The following is a 19,139-nucleotide window of genomic DNA, read 5'->3' as shown; positions in this document are numbered from 1 at the left end:
CCTGCTCATACCCGAATTACCCGAGCTTCTTAATGGGTTTGGGCAGGCAATGGGCAAGACGAATTATGAAATTGTCTGCCTGATTAACCCGCTTACTTTAATAACCATTGAAGTTTGGTGCCCGATCTGCCTTACTCGATGCTTCAAGTACCCGTGGATGCCCATACCCGCCCGATTCCCACCCCTAGTAGCATGTAATCGCACCAGAATAACACATTCTCTAATTATAAGAGATATCGAACAACGTTACTGTTTAATAGTAAACGTTCATTTAGACACAACTGAGATAGACGTAAATTTTATTAAAAGGTTGTAATATGAACTCTTTTACTGTACTAACAGTTGAATGTATGTCTCAAAGGATTTAATGACTTTCTTTCAGGCAGTGGCGATGCCAGAAAGTTTTAGTTGTGGGGGCACGTTTTAGTGACAAAAGCTAGAAAATAAAAAAACCATATGTCGAAAAAAATACACTGGAAAGGTTAGGTCAAAAGTGAAACGGAAAATTATATATGCACAAACCATCTATAGCCAACCCATTGGAAAAATATAGACATTTTAGTCACACTTTACTTGTATACACAACATAAAAAGTATTCGTACACAAAGGTATTTTCTGCCGTCGACGGAGAGATATATGATTATGTAAAGTGAGAAAGAGGATATCTTTCGATTTCTCTGCGGCCTGTGGCAAAAGAGCTCTCCAAAAACAGGTCTTCTCTCTCTCTCTCTCTCTTAATATGAAGATCTCTAATCTTAATCCAACAATTCTCCTTCCCTCCATCACTCTTGATTTCACTCTTTTCTTTTATCTCTTTTAATTGTCGATATCACCGGAAAAAGGGTTTCTTCACGACTGTGTATCTTCTACTCTTTTTTTTGTTGAAAGGGTATCTTCTACTCTTCTTTTCTGTTTCGGGATTAATAAAAATTTCGTCTCAAGAATTGGGCTTTTACCAAGCCAAAGATGAATACCACATTGGGTTGGCAAAACTGTTGGAAGAAATGTTCCCAAGTGAGATATAGATCGGTTATGGTGAAGTAATAAGTCTGTGGATAGTTAATCCACACCAACCATAAGTTGGGCTAAAACAAAATTTTATTTCTTTGGATGCAATAGTAAATGGGAAAACACGATGTTGCGGTTAAAATATTTTAATATCCACACCAACCTTTTTTTCTATTTTTTTTGTTGAGAGATATCCAGACCAACCTAAAAAATTTCATAAGATGCCCTACCATATATATATGGTAAATTTATTTGACAACCAATAACTTTTTCAAGCAAGCATACATTATAATAGAAAAAACACCTATTGCAAGCTGTTACAACATGAGAACTAGAAAATACATATAACCAAACTAATCGTAATGACATATGAAGAAGGATAACGGATAGATACGCTAGCGGAGTGCTTGCGCGAGTGACTATTCCAACCGGTTGAATCAAAGAACGCAGGAGGATGATGAGTGGATCATGCCGAAAGTGGTTATTAGGTTTTAGACCTAACTAACAACTTAAAAAGTGGCAAATACTTAGTATTTTATAGGGTTTCATTGTATCCGTTTTACATGTACCTGCAATACACTTAGTTTATAGATATAGTGGACATGGACTTACAAAGAAAATCCCTTATAGCCTTGAGTTTATGCAGAGCTTCTCTTATAGTAATGCGTGTTTCAGGATAGTCGGCGGAGCAAGATAACCCAATTTCCATAATAGAGATCCAGCATTCCTCTTCGATGATTTGAAACCTATTATTCTCATCAGTGACTGAATCACTCGCACTTGGAGACGACACATGTTGTAGATAGGGATCGATAACTTGCATAATATTGTGCGGGTAGGCAGATTTCACCCACTTGGTTAGGCTTGTGCCTCCATTAAAATCTTCATGTGTTGGACTCTTCCCTGTGAACAGCTCAAGCAACAGAACCCCATAGCTATAGACATCTCCACTTGTTGCTGGCTTCACTCCAAGCCCATATTCTGCATTCATTCAAATCTCAAACGTTAACGAAGAAACAAGTTATTAGTCTAGGAAAAAAACATGTGTATCGACATATGCCGAAGTTGGGATAGCGTGTGTTTGTGCAATTGTAAATTACTTTTACCTGGGGGTATATATCCAATAGAACCCTTGAGTCCATAAGTAGAAGAATGCTGATCTCCACAGGCACTCAAGTACAAGGTTCTTGCTAACCCGAAATCTCCTACTTTTGCAGTCATGTTCTCGTCCAAAATTACATTACTTGGCTTAAGGTCACAATGCACCACTGGGTCTTCGCAGTCATGGTGCAGGTACTCCAAGGCAGTCGCGACATCAATTACCACGTTTAACCTGTCCATGGTGTTCATCTTAACAATCTCATGTCCTATACCTTCTTCTTCTACATCACCCATATTTTTTGTTCTTCTCCCTCTTATCCAGTCCTCCAAGCTCCCATTACTCAAAAACTCGTACACCAAAGCCCTGAACTCATGATGTTTGTTATTCCTGAATTCAACACTTGAGCAAGATGTAATCAATTTTACGAGATTCCTATGTCGTACATTCCGTAAAGCATTGCACTCAGCAAAGAAACTCTTGGAAGCTCCAGGTTGATCAAGCTTTAGTACTTTTACAGCGACTCCAATTTCTCCCCAAAGTTTTGCTTTATATACCGACCCGAAGCTCCCACTTCCAATTAGATTAGCCTTGTCAAAGTTATTTGTTCCAGCTCGAAGTTCTTCAAAAGAAACCATTTGATTTTGATGCCTATTCTCTCCTTTAAACAACTCCATGTCTACATCAACAACTCCCTTCTTTTTATCCTTAGATCGCAATCGTGACGCTCTTTTTACGTATGTCAAAACAAACCAGACAACCAAAATAACCAAAAAACATAATGTCATCGAAGCTATAATAACGGGGATTATAACTCGAGTGATAAATGGTTTCTTTGTTCTTCCAAGACAAGTCAACGATCGAGAAAAATACAAACATAGCTTTGAGTTCCCTCGAACGTCAACATTGGACATGTTTTTGAAAATACCATTACGCGGAACTTGTCCTTCCAAGTTATTGTACGAGACGTTTAAGAATTGCAGAGCTTGGAGTTTTTCGAGTTCATCTGGGATTAGACCTGAGAGTTGGTTCGAGGAAAGATCTAGAATTTCCAATCCTTTAACTAATCCTAAAGTGACAGGAATTTGGCCATTGAATGAATTATCAGCCAGGAATAGCTTCTCCAAGCTCTTACAATTATCAATAGAATCTGGGATATTTCCGGATAAGCTATTATGGGAAAGATCAATTGTGACTAGGTTCTTCAACTTGCCAACTTCTGGAGACAATGGCCCATCTAAAGAGTTTCTAGACAGATTTAGAACACTTGTTAAAGAATTTGACAACCCCAAAAATACTTGTTCCGGTACGCTCCCGTGGAGCCTGTTTCTTGATAAATCCACGGAAAGCAGACGTTGCAAGTTACGGAAAGTGTCTGGTATTTCTCCAACCAATTCGTTTCCTGATAACTCGAGATTAGTGAGTTTTGTTAGTTTTCCTAGTGAAGATGGAATTTCTCCGGAAATCTTATTTTCCGCCAAATTTAGCTCTTGTAGACTCTCAAGTTGGCCGATTTCGGATGGAATTTCCCCGGAAATGGAGTTGTGACTTAAGTTTAAAAGAGCTAAGTTGGTAAGATGAGCAAGTGAGGAAGGTATCTTACCAGAAAGACGGTTCTCGCCCAAATATAAGTTGGTAAGAGATGTGTTGGAAAGTTTATAGCCGACTTGTTCGGGGATCGCTCCCTCAAAACGATTTCCATCCAAACCAAGGAAAGCAAGTTTTGGGCTATTACTGAAAGAAGTGATAAAACTCAACGAGCCTGCAATGTTATTATACCCAATGTTGTACATTCTAAGGCTACGAAGATTTTCGAGTCCGGGTGGAATTTGTCCCTTTAGTAAGTTATGTGCCATCCTAATGACTTGAATATTGGGGAGGTAATGAAGTGACCCAGGAATCCCTCCAGTAAACTTATTGATGCAGAAATTGAATTCGAGAAGATTAGGGAGCTTTTCGCCCACGTCACTAGGGATTTCTCCGTGGAGATGGTTAGCGGGCAAAGCAAAATACATAAGAGATGAAATGTTGTATAGAGACAAAGGAACAGTTCCAGTGAGATTGTTAATAGAGAGCCTAAGTTCTTTTAAGTTTCGAAGACGGCCCAAGTCAGGCGGAATTGGTCCGCTGATAGAATTGGTACTCAAGTCTAGATTCGTGAGCGAGGTTAGGTTTCCAATCGAAGCGGGGATGGTTCCAGAAAGCTGGTTTTGGCTCAATTTAAGAACTTGGAGATTTTGGCCATAAGTTGGTGGAATGGGACCAGAGAATTCATTTCCCATTAAATCAAGGACATTGAGTTCTGAGCACCTACTTATGTTAAGTGGGATTTCACCTTGGAGGTTGTTACTACTTAGATTTAGAGTACGCAAGCGAGATAAATCACCAATTCGATCTGGAAGAGTTCCGTGGAGTTTGTTGTTCGATAAGCGAAGATAATGTAGAAAGGAAAGATTGCCTATATCAGGAGAAATGGTACCCGATAAACCGAAGTTGTGGAGATTAAGACCAACCACTCTTTGCTTATTATTACTATTGATGGGGTTTTGGTCCTTGTAGTTGCAAATGACTCCAGTCCAATTGCAAGTATTGACATGGTTTTGATCCCATGAGGACAGAGTGTTAGAAGGGTCTAGAGTAGACTTGAAAGAGAGCAAAGCCTTATGGTCATGTACAAGAGATGTACACTCCACAAATTTATGAAACTTTACTAATGGGTTGGAAATGAGAAAAGCTAAAACAACAAAATAGATTCGGATTGCTAGACGAGAAAATAACATCTTTTTACTCGAAAATTTTTAGTACACGTTTGGATTTTTAGAAAGAGGGAGGGAGAGGAGATGAAACTCGATAGGATGATGTTGGACATTAATCAAATAAGGTATTTATAGAAGAAAAAAATGTATGCGCATTTTGGTGCGTAAAGTATACGTTAGTAGTGTGTGGATTTGTTTTCTTTTGGGGAAGTCATTTTTTTTTTCTGTTCAAAGTCTTATGGGGAAGTCTACTAGTCTAGGTCGTTCTTTCCTTATCAACATTAAAAGATATAGTTTCGGGTTAATTTCAGTTTAGCCTTCGATTTCTGACCAACTCGAAACTTTAGCCCCTATATTTGTTTAAGGAAATGATAAAGTTACAAAAGATTTTGACAAAAAAAGGTTCCCAGCTAATGTGGCGGGTGTGGTTTCAAACTTTGACCACATCTAGGCCGTTGAGAGATGAAAATCACAACCGCCACATCAGATGAGAATTTTTTTTTTTTGTCAAAATCTTTTGTGATTCCAGCATCTCTCATTTGTTTAATGTTCTAAACTGGACCCTAAGGCTAAACTGACCCTAGAGCTATTTTTAGTTACACTGGGAGTCTTTTTCTTCTTTTATCTTTCTTTTTAAAAAAAGTTTTAATTCGTTTTTGCCCTTCAATTGTGTTCGTGCTCTCGTTTTTAACATCATCATATGTAATAACATATTTTATTAATATCTCAAAAATATATTTTTCCGACTTTCGTCAATATTTAGATATTTGTGGACATAAGTGGACAACTAATAGATATTTATTATTATAGTAATACTTTTTTTTACAATAATAATAATATTATTATACTTATTAATCTCATTATTATTAATGGTATTGTTTTTTTTTGGAAATTGACTATGATGTACGATAGTAATTACAATGTCGTTGATACATCAAAGATGCGATAAGCACGATACTGTCAAATTTATCAAGAACAAGTCTAAAGTCCACTAAATTATGGCCTAAAGCCAACTACATTATTTATAGTTTTATACCCTCATAATCTCAAATTCAATAACCCAAAGATTTCACCTCTTCTGCGGATCGAACCCGAGTCCTTCAAGGACTTTTTGAGTATACGTCAACGCTTTAAATCACTTAAGCAACTAAGTGTTTTTTTTGTTGACCAAACAACCAAGTGTTGACTATTAATGATATTGTTGTTATCAAACGAATTATTAATGATAGTAGTAACACATGTCTCATTTGAGGGGTTTCTTGCTCTTCTATTACTTTCAACAAAGACTAGCGAATTAGTCAGTGCTCGGGTCGCCGAAGACTTGGATATTTGCTTTTTGTTCAATGAACACTCAAGAACCACAAAATGTTGTTTGAACAAAAGAAAAATGTTTCAACAAGAGAAAAAGAACCACGCAATGCTACTAGTGATTGTGAAGCACTTGCCTTTAAATATAGGGAAAGTTAATTGCACCATATTAGAACTTTGTGACACAAACCCTAGTTGTAAATGTAGCAATTTAAAACGAGGGGTTGGGCCATTGGTCCAAAAAGGGGGCCAAAATGAAAATCCCACCCAAAGTTGCCTAAAAATGTAAAGGAGGTCCAATGTGTCAGTTTGGGGGGTCAAAATTACATAAAGGGCCCTTAGAAAATAAAGTATTTACCGTTCATGCCATCGAAAATTACAAAATTGCCATCGAAAATTCTCGGGAAACGATTTTTTTTCTGAAAACCCGTCCATCAGAATGTGTACTGTTCAGAAAATTACGGAACAGCCACCGAAAAATTCTCGGGAAACGCAATTTTTTTTGGTAAATTATTTTATTTACTGGAAATTTTTTTCTGTACTAGACATTTTTGCTCGGCGGGAATTTGAAATTTCGTAAAAAATTTTGAAAATTTGGGCGGGAATTTGAAATTTCGTTTGAAAATTTCAAAACTTCGAAAAAAAAAATTTGTGACCGGGAAATTATTTTATTTACTGGAAATTTTTTTCTGTACTAGACACTTTTGCTGGGCGGGAATTTAAAATTTTCAAAAAAATTTGAAATTTTGGCCGGGAATTTGAAATTTCGAAAATTTCGAAAAAAAGATTTCGTAAAAATTTCAAAAAAATTTGAAAATTGTAATTTTTTGTGTACAAGAAATTATTTTATTTACCGGGAAGAGATGGTTTGCTGGGCGGGAATTTGAAATTTCGTTTGAAAATTTCAAATTTTCAAAAAATTTTGAAACTTTGAATTTTTCGTGTACTGGTAAATTATTTTATTTACCAGACATTTTTTTTTTTCATGAAAACGTCAGCATGTCCCGTCCAAGGGCAAGAGGGGAATAAAAAAAAAAACTGACATTTGGACCTGCAACTAATTTTTGGGCAAGAGTGGATTTTTTTTGGGTTTATCCCCCAGATTTTGGACTGTTGACTCAAAAATCCTAAATTAAAACCTACCTTCCTAATGACTTTTCATTAAATGCCACTATTGAAGAATGTGAAAAGCAGTAAGGGAATGTCAGTTATTCCTCTGTTCTATTTTTCGCAGTGGGACTATCAATAGCTAGAAAAACTACACATTGGGGAAACAGGTGTACAAACATAGAAAAGTTAGCCAGCTTATGCATAAATTACTACACCATCAAACTTAAAAAGTAAATACTGAATTGAGAATTTCATTTAGGTTTGATCTCTATCTATCCATCAACGGTTAGATTATAACCAATTAACATATAGAAAATGAGAAAAGATATATAAGTACAAAAAAAAAGTAAAAAAAAGAAAAAGAACAATGTGATTCTTAGATGACTTGAGAAGTGTGATTGAACATGGAATAAAAAGATAATAAATTAACCAACAAGTTTACATGACTCGCCTCTTTGGACTCTCACTTGAACCGCCTGTGAGAGAAACAAAGATTTCTATCTCCACGTGACTGAATATGTGAGAGGAGAGAGAGACCTTTATTTCTCTCACAGGCAGTTCAAGTGAGAATCTCAAGAGACAGGTTGAATATATTTTTTGTAAATTAATAGCTAAAAAAAACTTAAATTAACATAGATGACCGTTATGGAAAATAGTCAATTATCAAAACTAAATAGAGAAGGTCGGAGATAAGGGCGCTTCTATAGACACCCCTTCTTTATGTACTCTTGTGCCACCTTCTCTCTTAGCGCCCCATAAATTCGGGCATTCCGAAGGCATTCGGGTTGGCCTAATTACGGAGGATGGGAGGGAAATAAGAGCATTTTCAATGGGCCACTCAAACTAAACATATAGAGTGCTACTTAAGATTTTTGAAGATCTTGTTACAAAAATTACTTTAAGGGACAACACTCTATTTAACACTCCATGATTATTTGGATCATATATTACATAGACTCTCAAAGAGACACTCTAAAATTAGAATGTCTTCTTCAGACTCTTTAAATTTCACTCTAAAATTTAAACCCATAGAAACTCTTGTTTTTCATTTATTTTTTTCCCCATTGAATTTAAAAGTGACATGTATATTAAGTAGATGTATTTTAGAGATCTCCATTAGAGACAAAAGAAAATTAGAGTGTCTCTATATTGCCACTTAAGAAAGAAAAACTCCATTAACACGTGACAACTAAAATTTTTGGAGTTATTTTTTTCAGAGGTAGTAACGTGGGAAAGATAAAGATAAAGGTGAAAAAAGACACATGTCACGTGTGTGTAGAGGGAGAAAACATATTTTGTTACTGCAAGTCTCTAAATTCGTGGAAAATACAAGATAATATAGTAATTTTTAAATCTATGTTGTCATGATTTTGATACGAAGACTTGTAACGCATCTTTTTTCTGGTATGAATTTGTTTCTCATCGACTCTTAAAAATTTGGATTTGTTGTCAACACTTGCTTGCTAAAGTGGTTGAAAGTGTCCACATAAATTCCAAAATCATGAAGGTCTCATATTCAATTCTCAGAAGAGGTGGAATTTCATGGTTTATTGAACTTGAGTTGAGTATAAATAATGTAATAACTTTATCGGCTTTTAGGCCTCTTTCATATTGTTGGGATTTAGACACATTTCATTAATGATTTAACTTAAGCAGTGGCAGATTCAGAAATTATTTTCAGGGGAAGCTAAATTAGATAAGGGTAAACTAAAATTTGACTAATTTCTAATCTTTGTAAACAACTTTGTTTAAAATTACTTCTAACGAAACTTACATTATACTGTAAACTAATATTTAGAGTTTATTCCTATTTGACCCCCTACTTTGTGACCAGCTTCCCTTATGGCGCCTTATTTTCTGTAAATTCAAATATGACTCCCTTTTTTATGTTAATGTACTAACTAGCCTTCCTTTAATTATTTTTTCAAAATAAAATTAAAAATAAAACCTTAATTCCACCTCATTTCCCTCTCCACCACACATCTCTCTCCACCTCACCTCTCTTTCTAACTCACCTCTTTCTCTCTCCAACTCACCCCTCTCTCTCTCCAACTCACTTTTCTCTCTCTCCAACTCACCATTACCTTCTCCGACGAAGGTCACCTGCCGGAAAATTTCTCTCACCGTTCTCTAAAACTCCGACGAAGGGGGTTTTCCTTCGCCGGAGTCGGTCTATTCAAGAACAGATCTTGAAGGTTTGCTCGTGAACAGACCTTCAAAGGTCTGCTCGTGAACAGATCGACTCCGACGAAGGGAAACTTCCTTCGTCAGAGTTTTTAGAGAGAGAAAGAGAGAGATGAGAGAAAAAAATATGAAGGTCGCCGGCCGGAAAATTTTCCGCCCGCGACCTTCGTCGGAGAAGGTAATGGTGAGTTGGAGAGAGAGAGGTAATGGTGAGTTGGAGAGAGAGAGGTGAGTTGGAGAGAGCGAGAGGTGAGTTGGAGAGAGAGAGAGAGATGTGTGGTGGAGAGGGAAATGAGGTGGAATTAAGGTTTTATTTTTAATTTTATTTTGAAATTTTTTTAAAGGAAGGGTAATTAGGACATTTACATAAAAAATGATCATATTTGAATTTACAGAAAATAGGGAGACATAAAGGAAGCTGACCACAAAGTAGGGGGCCAAATAGGAATTAACTCTAATATTTATTGGGAGTGAAGAAAAAGAAATAACATAATCTGGTGATGACGCTCTATGACCTTACTATAGCTAAAGTATATTCAAAGACATACATCACTATTATGTTTATCGTAAATTTAGACTATTGATTTGGGGTTTCAAATTTATTTAAAATCATACCTATATGAGCTCATTTCTAGTATATGTAGATGTAGTAACATACTATGATATAGCCTTTGTCGACTAATCGTTCATATGAAACAAAAAACGAAACAGAGTTATAGACGATAATAAAAATTAAACTAAGCTAAATGGATAAAATTGAACAATAACAAACCTTCTTTTAGCATAAAGATATGGTTGAAGTTTAAATATTTTTTTTTTTTGTTGAATAAGTTGAAGTTTAAATATTTAATGAACTCATTTTCATTTTGAGTAAACAAAGTTACTTGAAGCATGCATGAAACAAGATTGCATTTCAAAATGAATCACAATGAGGTACAAAAGAAATAAAACAAAAATTTGGAGATGTGACTTGAACGTGGGTGGTTCAAAGTCCACAGGGAGATTTGCTGTTTGGACCCCCTTTCGTATAATTGACTTGCTGTTTGGACTCCCTTTTTCCAGAGTTGCACTTTCGACTCCCTTTTGACGGATCATCCGAGAATATTCCATTTCTCAAGTTATACTTTAACCAGTTCCCAATATACCCTTATATAATCAATATTGCGTTTTTGACCCCCTAATTTATTTAACTCATCTTTCTTGAATTTCACTTCTAACAAAAAAAACATAATCTTCTCTTCCATAAATTTTAAAACACAAGCTCATCTTCTATTTTCTTCACAGAGGATTATTGATCAATTTCGTACATATTGTTATAAGAACTTCAATTCTTATTTTGTAACAGTGAAATTCTAGTACAAATCGATTTCTAAGTTCAATTTGTTTTTATCAACTTTCTAAGAGAATTTTGAAATCATAGTCTAAACATCCCTCCAACTAAAAAAAATCAAACCCCGTTTCTTAATTTACTTCATCTTCAATGGGTTTATCTCAGCTTTTGATTTTGTCATCAAATTTGAAACCCACCCTCATCAACTACTGGTTACTATTAATAAAACTAAAAGTACAAAACACCATTGTTTAGAAATGTCCAGTCAGTACTACAAGAAAAGGCATGAAATTAATACAGTAACTGTTGTTGCATCAATTTCAAATTCCACCTAATTAATTTGTTAACAGGAGACTTGTAGTTTTAATTCATTTTTCTTTTAAGTAAAAAATCACAAGCTAGTCATCACTAATCCATGGAAATAAAAAAGAAATAGAAATGGGGGTAGATTGGTTTGTTGTCTTTGTTGGGTAAGAAGAGTTTACTGCCTTATCTCTCTCTCTCTCTAGATCTCTCTAGTAACAACAACAATAGGAATCAAGTTGTTTTTTAGGGATTAATTGATGTATGCCCAAATTTTATTATCCAACGGTGAGCACAAGCCAATAGACTCGAGAAAACAAAATCCAACATAAGTTTAATTATCATCCAATTTGGGTAAGTGATTAGGGTTTGTGATGGAGAAGATAAGTTCAAGAAGAAGACAAGTTAAATAAACTAGGGGGTCAAAAATGCAATATTGATTATATAAGGGTAAACTGGGTATTAGTTAAAGTATAACTTGAGAGATGGAATATTCTCAGGTGATTCCATCAAAAGGGAGTCCAAAGTGCAACACTGGAAAAAGGGAGTCCAAACAGCAAGTCAATTATACGAAAGGGGGTCCAACCTAAAAAAAGACCACTTTACTAAAACAACTTGTACGCATTCAACAACAAAAAAAAAGTACTATACAATCATCAACCTTTGAACCCGAAGCTATAGTTTACCCTCCCTCGCCCCTATGTAGCGCGACCACTGAACTTAAGTGATTATCACCATCTTCGTGATGTATTAATGTCTCTAATGAATAGTAATAGATTTTTCAAAAGGGAAATTGGATTTGTTGCTCAACCCCCCAAAATAATAACCCATCTCGAAAAGCTGGGAACTGCTCGTGACGACGCCAAACCAGAAACGTCCCTAAAGGAAAGAGGAAGAGGGAAATGGGTAGTGCGCCAATGCCTTCTCCATTTCCGATATCCAGAAACGGTTCATTTATTCCAGTATACCTGATCACCACGGCTGCTGCTCTCCGCCTCGGTGACCACCTCCACCTTTCCATCCGCAACCTAGGGTTGTCTCTTCTCTCCTCCCCTTCCCACTCTTTCAAGGTAACTCTGTTTTTTTCTGAATTAAATGCCAATATAATGAAGACTTCTTTAAATCTGTGACGAAGTAGGATAGACTCAACTTTTCAAACTCAATTGATCAGTATCCCTATCTTGATATAGTGCTTACTGGCTCGCCCATTATTGTTGTTTGGTGTGTAGACTAGTGTCGTAAATGTTATTAAGTATGGTTAGTTTCAAAAAGTGAAGCTCGACCTAATCAAGTGGTAACACTCGGTACTCTCCTTTGGGTGGCTAGGTTTCGAAATTTGAATCCTGGTCGATGTGTTAAAATACGTTTTCACGCCTCTAGGTGAGTTGCTCTTCCAAGGCGAGGTGCCCGGAGGCGGTACTTCGAGGCATACCCATCGATGCGTAAAAGGCGTAAACTATTTTTTTGCAAGAAAAATAATATCAATTATGTAAAAACATAACATAATTTTCCTACTGTACTATTATAATAAAAAGTTTAAAATGTTTAATAAAGAAAAATACTAATATTTTTTGTGTTGCCCAGCAACTCAAAAATAACAGGTGACTTCAAATGCACATTTTATTCTCGAGTTCAAATATATACGCATCGAGGCATCAGGTCACCGCCTCGCCTTGAGGCATACGCCTTGAATTTTTTTTAAACATTGATCCTGGTTACTGCATTTCTTGTGGTTGTTTCTTCTCTTCCCAAATTTATTGTTTAAAAAACGTTTTCCACCTCAAGGTGGGTTGCTCTTGAAAAAGCGAAGCGCCGCCTTGAGTCGTATGCCTCGATGCGTTAAAGGCATATACTAGTTCTTTTAGAAGAAAAAAATGGTACAACATTTGTACATAAAGATAATAACTATAGTCTTTGTCACTTTGCTACAATAATATAAAGACTCAAGTGCGTGACAAACAAGAAATACAAATGTTGTTGCCTCTATGTAGCACAAACTTAATCAATACTTGTACATGTTGTTTTGTTTCTAGATGCGTACCCCTCGAGGTGAAAACAGACAGAATTTCCTTCAGGCGCGCCTCGAGGCGTAACGCGTCTATTGAGTTTTAAAATCTTGGTTCCTAGTAAAGATTACGAGATATCTATGTTAACACCAGAACATGTATTTGTTTGCCAGCTTTCGTTCCCTTTCATTATGCTTCTGCATTAGTCTTAATTATATTCTTCATTCACAGGGTTTCTCTAATTTCGGTCATGTGCCTGGATTCAAAGATGTCTGGCACGAAAGAGCACTTCTGTTTAAGGGTTTGAATTTTCTTGAATGGTCACAAAGTGCTCTATCAGCAACATGTTCTTCTCGCCTATATTATTTTAGTGGAAAAGAAATTGAAAACAACAGTTTAAGTGAGGAGCAGTCGTTTTCGGACTCGAGCAGAAAAAATTCCCTAAATAACAGACGATGGACCAATGCTCTCCTTGCGCTCAATGTCATGTATGTCCATTTTTCATGGAAATTGATGAATCTATCATGACCACATAGCATACTTCGTTATTGTGATATACTCTCTTCTTATTTTTAGGATATGGATCTTCTGTTATGTTTTGCTTTAATGTTCCATTTTCTATTATAATCAACTTTCAATTAAAACTTCGGAAAGCAGAAAATAATACATAAGCAATATCATAACAAACAATAAAGAAATGGAGCTAGGCTTCGTAGCACAAAAAAATGCATGTTGACTTTAATGTTAACTACAATGTGGATTGCTTTAGCACCTGGTACTGTGACGAGGAATGGTACACGATACTCTACCATGTGATTATCCGGTATGTTAGGGGTATTCTATTTGTGGTTGTGGCACGTTTTTGGACTATTTTCCTAGATAATCCCTTTGATGCATATATAATAGTTACACCTACTCTTAGACATTCTATTTCCATAAAAATTATGGTCTACTAGTTAACAAAAAATATCTAGTAGTTAACTTGCTCAACTAGTTGAGAATATAGGTTCTCACTAAAAACTTGGGTTAAGGTGTAAGATTTCTGTACGCCATATTTGGGCTACTGTGTCGCAAAACCACCTAAAAGTGGTACTAGGGATTCTGTTTGCGGTACGCAAGGGAGGGAGGGGGAGCGGCAGAGTATATGGTAATATTGTTTCTTATCAAGCTATTTCTTCCCATAAGAAAGAACTCAGACATGTTGTTCCATGAAGGAGTTCTGTCGATGCCTAGTGTAATATCCACTATATCTGCGTTTTCTTTTCTTATCGTTGGATAATTTTACTGTTTCTCATTCCCCATGTTACTTCAAAAATGACATTGTCTGATACTACAATAACGCTTATTCTATCGGGGTAAATGGGTATTGACTGGGTAATCCATAATCGCAACCTTTTGTTTAATCATATCATTGAAAACCCAATTTATTTTTGCTCGAAAATTTAATAAAGGTGCTTGGTCTCGAAACTCATCACATGACTTATCGGAATGGTTGCAAGGGTATATATGTTTATCAACTTATTGAACTTACCCATGAGATTTTGTCCAGAGTACGGTACTTATAGTGTAACTGACCTCCTGATATAGTAAATAGTAAGTGTTTTGTGGGGTTTCCAGTTTAGCCACAGATTGTGAGGCACTAAGGCAGTCTTACCTTAATTTTTCAGCCACGTTTCCTCACAATTGCTTAATTTTGAACTAGTTGATTGAAGCCCATACGGGTGTTTGTATGGATTCACATCCTCTTGAACTATTTCCCATGTGAGCATATAGATTATGTCTTGGTTTAATTGATGTTCGGTATGCAGTGTTTACATTGCACAAGTTGCAAGTCAAGGGAGGCTGATGCTGTGGGGAGCAAAGGTTCCAACACTGAAATTACCTCTATTGGGATTTCCTATGAATTCCGTTTTTAAGCTTGTCTAAGATGCATTAACTCATAATGACAGATTAACAGCCTCATTGACAAAGGACAGTTTTGGAGGCTGGCCACGTCATCGTTATTACACGCAAATATCGGTCATCTGATGGTTTCCTTCTAACTTCGCAGTCTTTAACTCATTTTATAACTACTTTATGTTGTCTTGTCTTGAATAACATGTTGCTTCTCATCTTTATTTTTCTTCAGGTCAACTGCTACTCCTTAAACTCGATAGGTCCCACGATGGAGAATATTAGTGGCCCAAGGAGATTTCTTGCAGTCTATTTTGCTTCTGCAGTTGCAAGTAAAAGCTGAATACCTTCTAAAGTAGCTACTCTTGTTTATCTGTAGACTAAGCTAGTATTTTCTCTGGTGGTGTTAGTTTTTATGAACATCTGAATCTGAAACTGACTCAAATTTGTGCATTTTACATATCTAGACATGTTTTGCTGCATGTTTTATCTCTTTGATGAAATCATATCTTAAACAAGTTTTCTTCTAAAGTCAGGCATATTTATAGCTGAAAACTTTCTCCATTTTATATGGAGAATTGTGTAAAAATCTAACTCAAGTAGAATAGTTGATAGATATATGGATACAAAAACTCATGTTTGACAATTACCATACATAATTAATTTGGATTTAAGACTTTAGAGAAACAAACACTACCTAAGTCATTAAGTACTCTGACTCACGAGTTTGAAGATTATCAGGTTCTGCAATGAGTTACTGGTTCTGCAAAGCACCGGCTGTTGGTGCTTCGGGAGCCATTTTTGGATTAGTAAGTTTTTACCAGATTCATCTACTCAATTAGATGTATGTTCGTGTTGTACCTTGCTCGTGAACAAACAAAGAAAAAATATCTTGTAGAGTTCATTTTCGTTAAAACACAGTGGTATTGCTAAAGCCTAGAGCTAAGGTATAGTAGGAGGTTGGTTCAAAATCAAACATTTAGAAATGGAGCGACCAAATATAGTACTTTTTTTTCGAAAATCTATTGAAGTATGACTTCCAACTATTGTTTTAAATATTTCAACATACTTAGGTCCTTATGATGTGTGTCATCCTAAATCCTCTTGTATTTGCATAGTAAATCCGTGTCTCTCATCTCCTGTTGTTTTTAACTTTTCATTTCATGAACAGGTTGGGTCCTTCGCCGTGTTTATCTTGAGGCATAAAAATCTCGTTGGGAGCAGGAAACAAAATTTACAGCATGTAGCAAAAGTTATTCTCTTAAACATGGTATGGTACTAAGTACTAACTTCTCAAATGTCCTACGTGATAAATCTTGCGTTTGAACGCAGTTATTAAAGCTAATCAATACACTAAGATGACAGAACATTGAGAAAAATGAAGTAAAGACTAAAGAGACAAATCTTTGAATGGTTTATCCTGTTGCGCTAGGACTCCAGATAAATGAAGTTAAGAGTCAATTCAGATAATGAGTCAGATTTCAGACCTGACTGAAAGAAAAAACAAACACCCACCTTATATCAGATGTTTTTAACTCTCGATTGGGTGAGGTTCTATTGAGCTCAAAATTAGAGATTGTGCTTGAAGTTGCTGTTAGATTCCGAAAGCTTGGAGATAGTTCACAATAACACTGAGTCAGTTTGACAACTATCTAAGTTCAGAATAAGAACACAATGACCGATCTTTGCCAAAGCACCATACTTAGTTTGACCCACTAAATCTTGATGTTATAGTTAAGTTTCTCTTGCTAGAATATCAAATAACTGACCACATTCACTTGTACTACTTGCAGGTTATTGGGCTGTTATCTAAAGGCATTGACAACTGGGGTCACGTAAGTATCGAAGTATCAAACGATATGTAAATTGTGAAGGAAGAATTTTACAGGGTCATACGACTTTCTTATTTCTAGCTTGTGTTAAATTGACGTAAAAAACCCTCTCACCCATTAGTACTGACCGATTCTAACATGGCTTGTTTACAATGAGTTTATCAGGCTCAAGGAGTTGCAAGTTTCGTAATACCAATAATATATCCGCTAAAAATCACCATTACTATATAAAGTTATTTCCCATTATAGCATGATTATCTTGATCCTCACTTTTAACGAAATTTTTTGATCAGCCGCATGGAAATTAATTACCGAATACTCGAATAGTTCATTATGTATAATAATATGTTGATGATGGAAAAAAATTGTGGAAAAGGCATAAACGAGGGGAAATTAGCTGTTCCCTGCAATATTCAAGATTGCTTATTAGCCGGAATTGGAGTTTGATGGAAGTCTCATCTTAGCATTTCAGCTTACATCAGAAACTATTGCATGCAGTAACCATATGTTGATACTTGATATTCAGTTGTTAACTTGTATTTGCAGCTGGGAGGATTGATTGGTGGAGCTGCTGCATCATGGCTCGTGGGCCCTGCGTGGACATATCAAGGTAGGACCAACGACGGGAGATCGATATTTGCTGATAAGGCCCCACTTTTATATCTGATCAATCCCAAGAAATGAACATAACCCTGAAGAAAGATATGATGCAAGGAAGGCGCTTTCTGTTAGATTGCCCTCTCTCTCTCTCTCTCTCTTATGATGTTGCCAGCTTCTCCGGATGGCATATGATAGTGAAGGAATGTTACAAATCACTTGTGTTTGTTTTTTTCTTACATGGACTTCAAGAGTCATACAATCAACGGATACATCGTTCGTAAATACAAGAATTGAATAAGCTCTGTAACTACCAATAGAAAAAATATCGTGGACCGTAAAAGTCATACAAATATCCTTAAGGCCATATTGAGGGCATGAATGTTGAGTGCGCACTTTCATTAGGTTCACTGTCAACTGCATTAAGTTATAGTCATAGTGAAGAACTTATTATCGATTCTTGCTTGAGTGTGGTAAATGTTTTCATTTTCCAAACTTGTAGAGTGCAAGATCTCTGATGGAGCGATTTAGTATTAAAGAAACATGTGGATAAAATGGGTTGAAATGCAGTGAAGTAGGTCTCCTGCGTTTTCATTATACATACATCTTAAAGATAATTAAAGGAATGCACATAGGAAGAGGCGCTTCCAATGTTTTAATTTTTGGAATACTTGTCAGTGTTTACCAACCACACTCACAGTTATTCGCACTCACGGCTAGGACTCATTTTTGCCCTCATTCACTAATTTTCATATAAACAGACATTCTTGTCAAAAAACTTTCGGTTAGTATCGCCATTTAAACTAAATCGTAAAATATACTTCTGATTTAGACATTCTTGGTGGTTTCGATATGAATTTTTCTCAGGAATGGACAAGATATAAACTTCCCCAATAAATAAGTAGTAAAAGTAAAATTCTTGTCTACCAGAAACTAGGTTCTGTAACGTTTGTCCCTGAGAGTTCTATATAATTCTACTCATCATGTTGTATCTTGGGTATCCTAGATAACCATGTCAAATATTAAGAATATTTGGTTCACGCAACTTCAGGTTGACAACTACATAAGGTTCGGCTGCCTTAATTTGTACAAGATACAACCTGGAAGAAAGAGCTTCTAGTCTTTCTAGAACATGCTCTGGGCATGATATAACTGATGTGATGTATAAATATTCTTTATTATCCCAAGACCTAGTCTTTCGATCTATGTTGTTGAAGGCCAATAAATTCTTCGGGGACTTGGTTGAGTAATAGTACAGTCTATGATTAGTTTTCTACCACCAGGCGATATTATAGTAGCTCTTCCTGAGGTTTAAAAGGGTCGTTGATCTGGCAATAGTAATCACATTGCTTCGAATAATTTAAGGCCGAGAAATACTTGTTATTTCGAAATATTAAATTTGTGGTCTCACTGTGTACTAGACAATCATCTTCATTATTTTTCGATACAATTCGTTTGGAGTTCATACCTTAACGTTAAAATAAAATATATAAGAAAAGAGTTCAAATTGTCAAAACACAATATAATAGGAGTCTTGATAATTAAACTAAAATACTACAAACAAAAGTAAATGGTTTACAGTACTAAGTAAATATACAAGTCATAGATAGATAAGTTAACATGACTAGTGTTGCTACTCATATCATTGGACTGGTTAACTCCTTGGATGATATCCATATGTAGTAAGCTAACACATAGTGGTGGATTAACTT

At 35.9% G+C, this 19,139-nt stretch overlaps 2 protein-coding genes across 2 annotated transcripts; one reads left to right on the top strand and one right to left on the bottom strand.

The window, feature by feature from the left end:
• Positions 1–1,221: 1,221 nt before the first annotated feature.
• On the bottom strand, positions 1,222–4,970 carry LOC147551881 (uncharacterized). Its single transcript, XM_086664996.1, has 2 exons — positions 2,116–4,970; positions 1,222–1,990 (listed from the first exon to the last, which is right to left on the bottom strand). The coding sequence occupies exons 1-2, from the start codon at positions 4,886–4,888 to the stop codon at positions 1,590–1,592; spliced, it is 3,174 nt and encodes a 1,057-aa protein (XP_086521122.1). The 5' UTR covers positions 4,889–4,970; the 3' UTR covers positions 1,222–1,589.
• Positions 4,971–11,703: 6,733 nt separating this feature from the next.
• LOC147551880 (RHOMBOID-like protein 10, chloroplastic) lies at positions 11,704–17,888 on the top strand. Its single transcript, XM_086664995.1, has 9 exons — positions 11,704–12,169; positions 13,337–13,593; positions 14,914–14,968; positions 15,055–15,135; positions 15,234–15,330; positions 15,740–15,807; positions 16,170–16,268; positions 16,792–16,833; positions 17,377–17,888. The coding sequence occupies exons 1-9, from the start codon at positions 12,002–12,004 to the stop codon at positions 17,512–17,514; spliced, it is 1,005 nt and encodes a 334-aa protein (XP_086521121.1). The 5' UTR covers positions 11,704–12,001; the 3' UTR covers positions 17,515–17,888.
• Positions 17,889–19,139: the final 1,251 nt, after the last annotated feature.

The sequence above is a fragment of the Eschscholzia californica genome, unplaced genomic scaffold (assembly GCF_041429995.1).
Source record: "Eschscholzia californica isolate CP2 unplaced genomic scaffold, dmEscCali1.0.p SCAF_3, whole genome shotgun sequence".
Lineage (NCBI taxonomy): Eukaryota > Viridiplantae > Streptophyta > Magnoliopsida > Ranunculales > Papaveraceae > Eschscholzia > Eschscholzia californica.
Note: the sequence above shows the minus strand (reverse complement) of the source record. Positions and strands in the feature narration are given on the sequence as shown.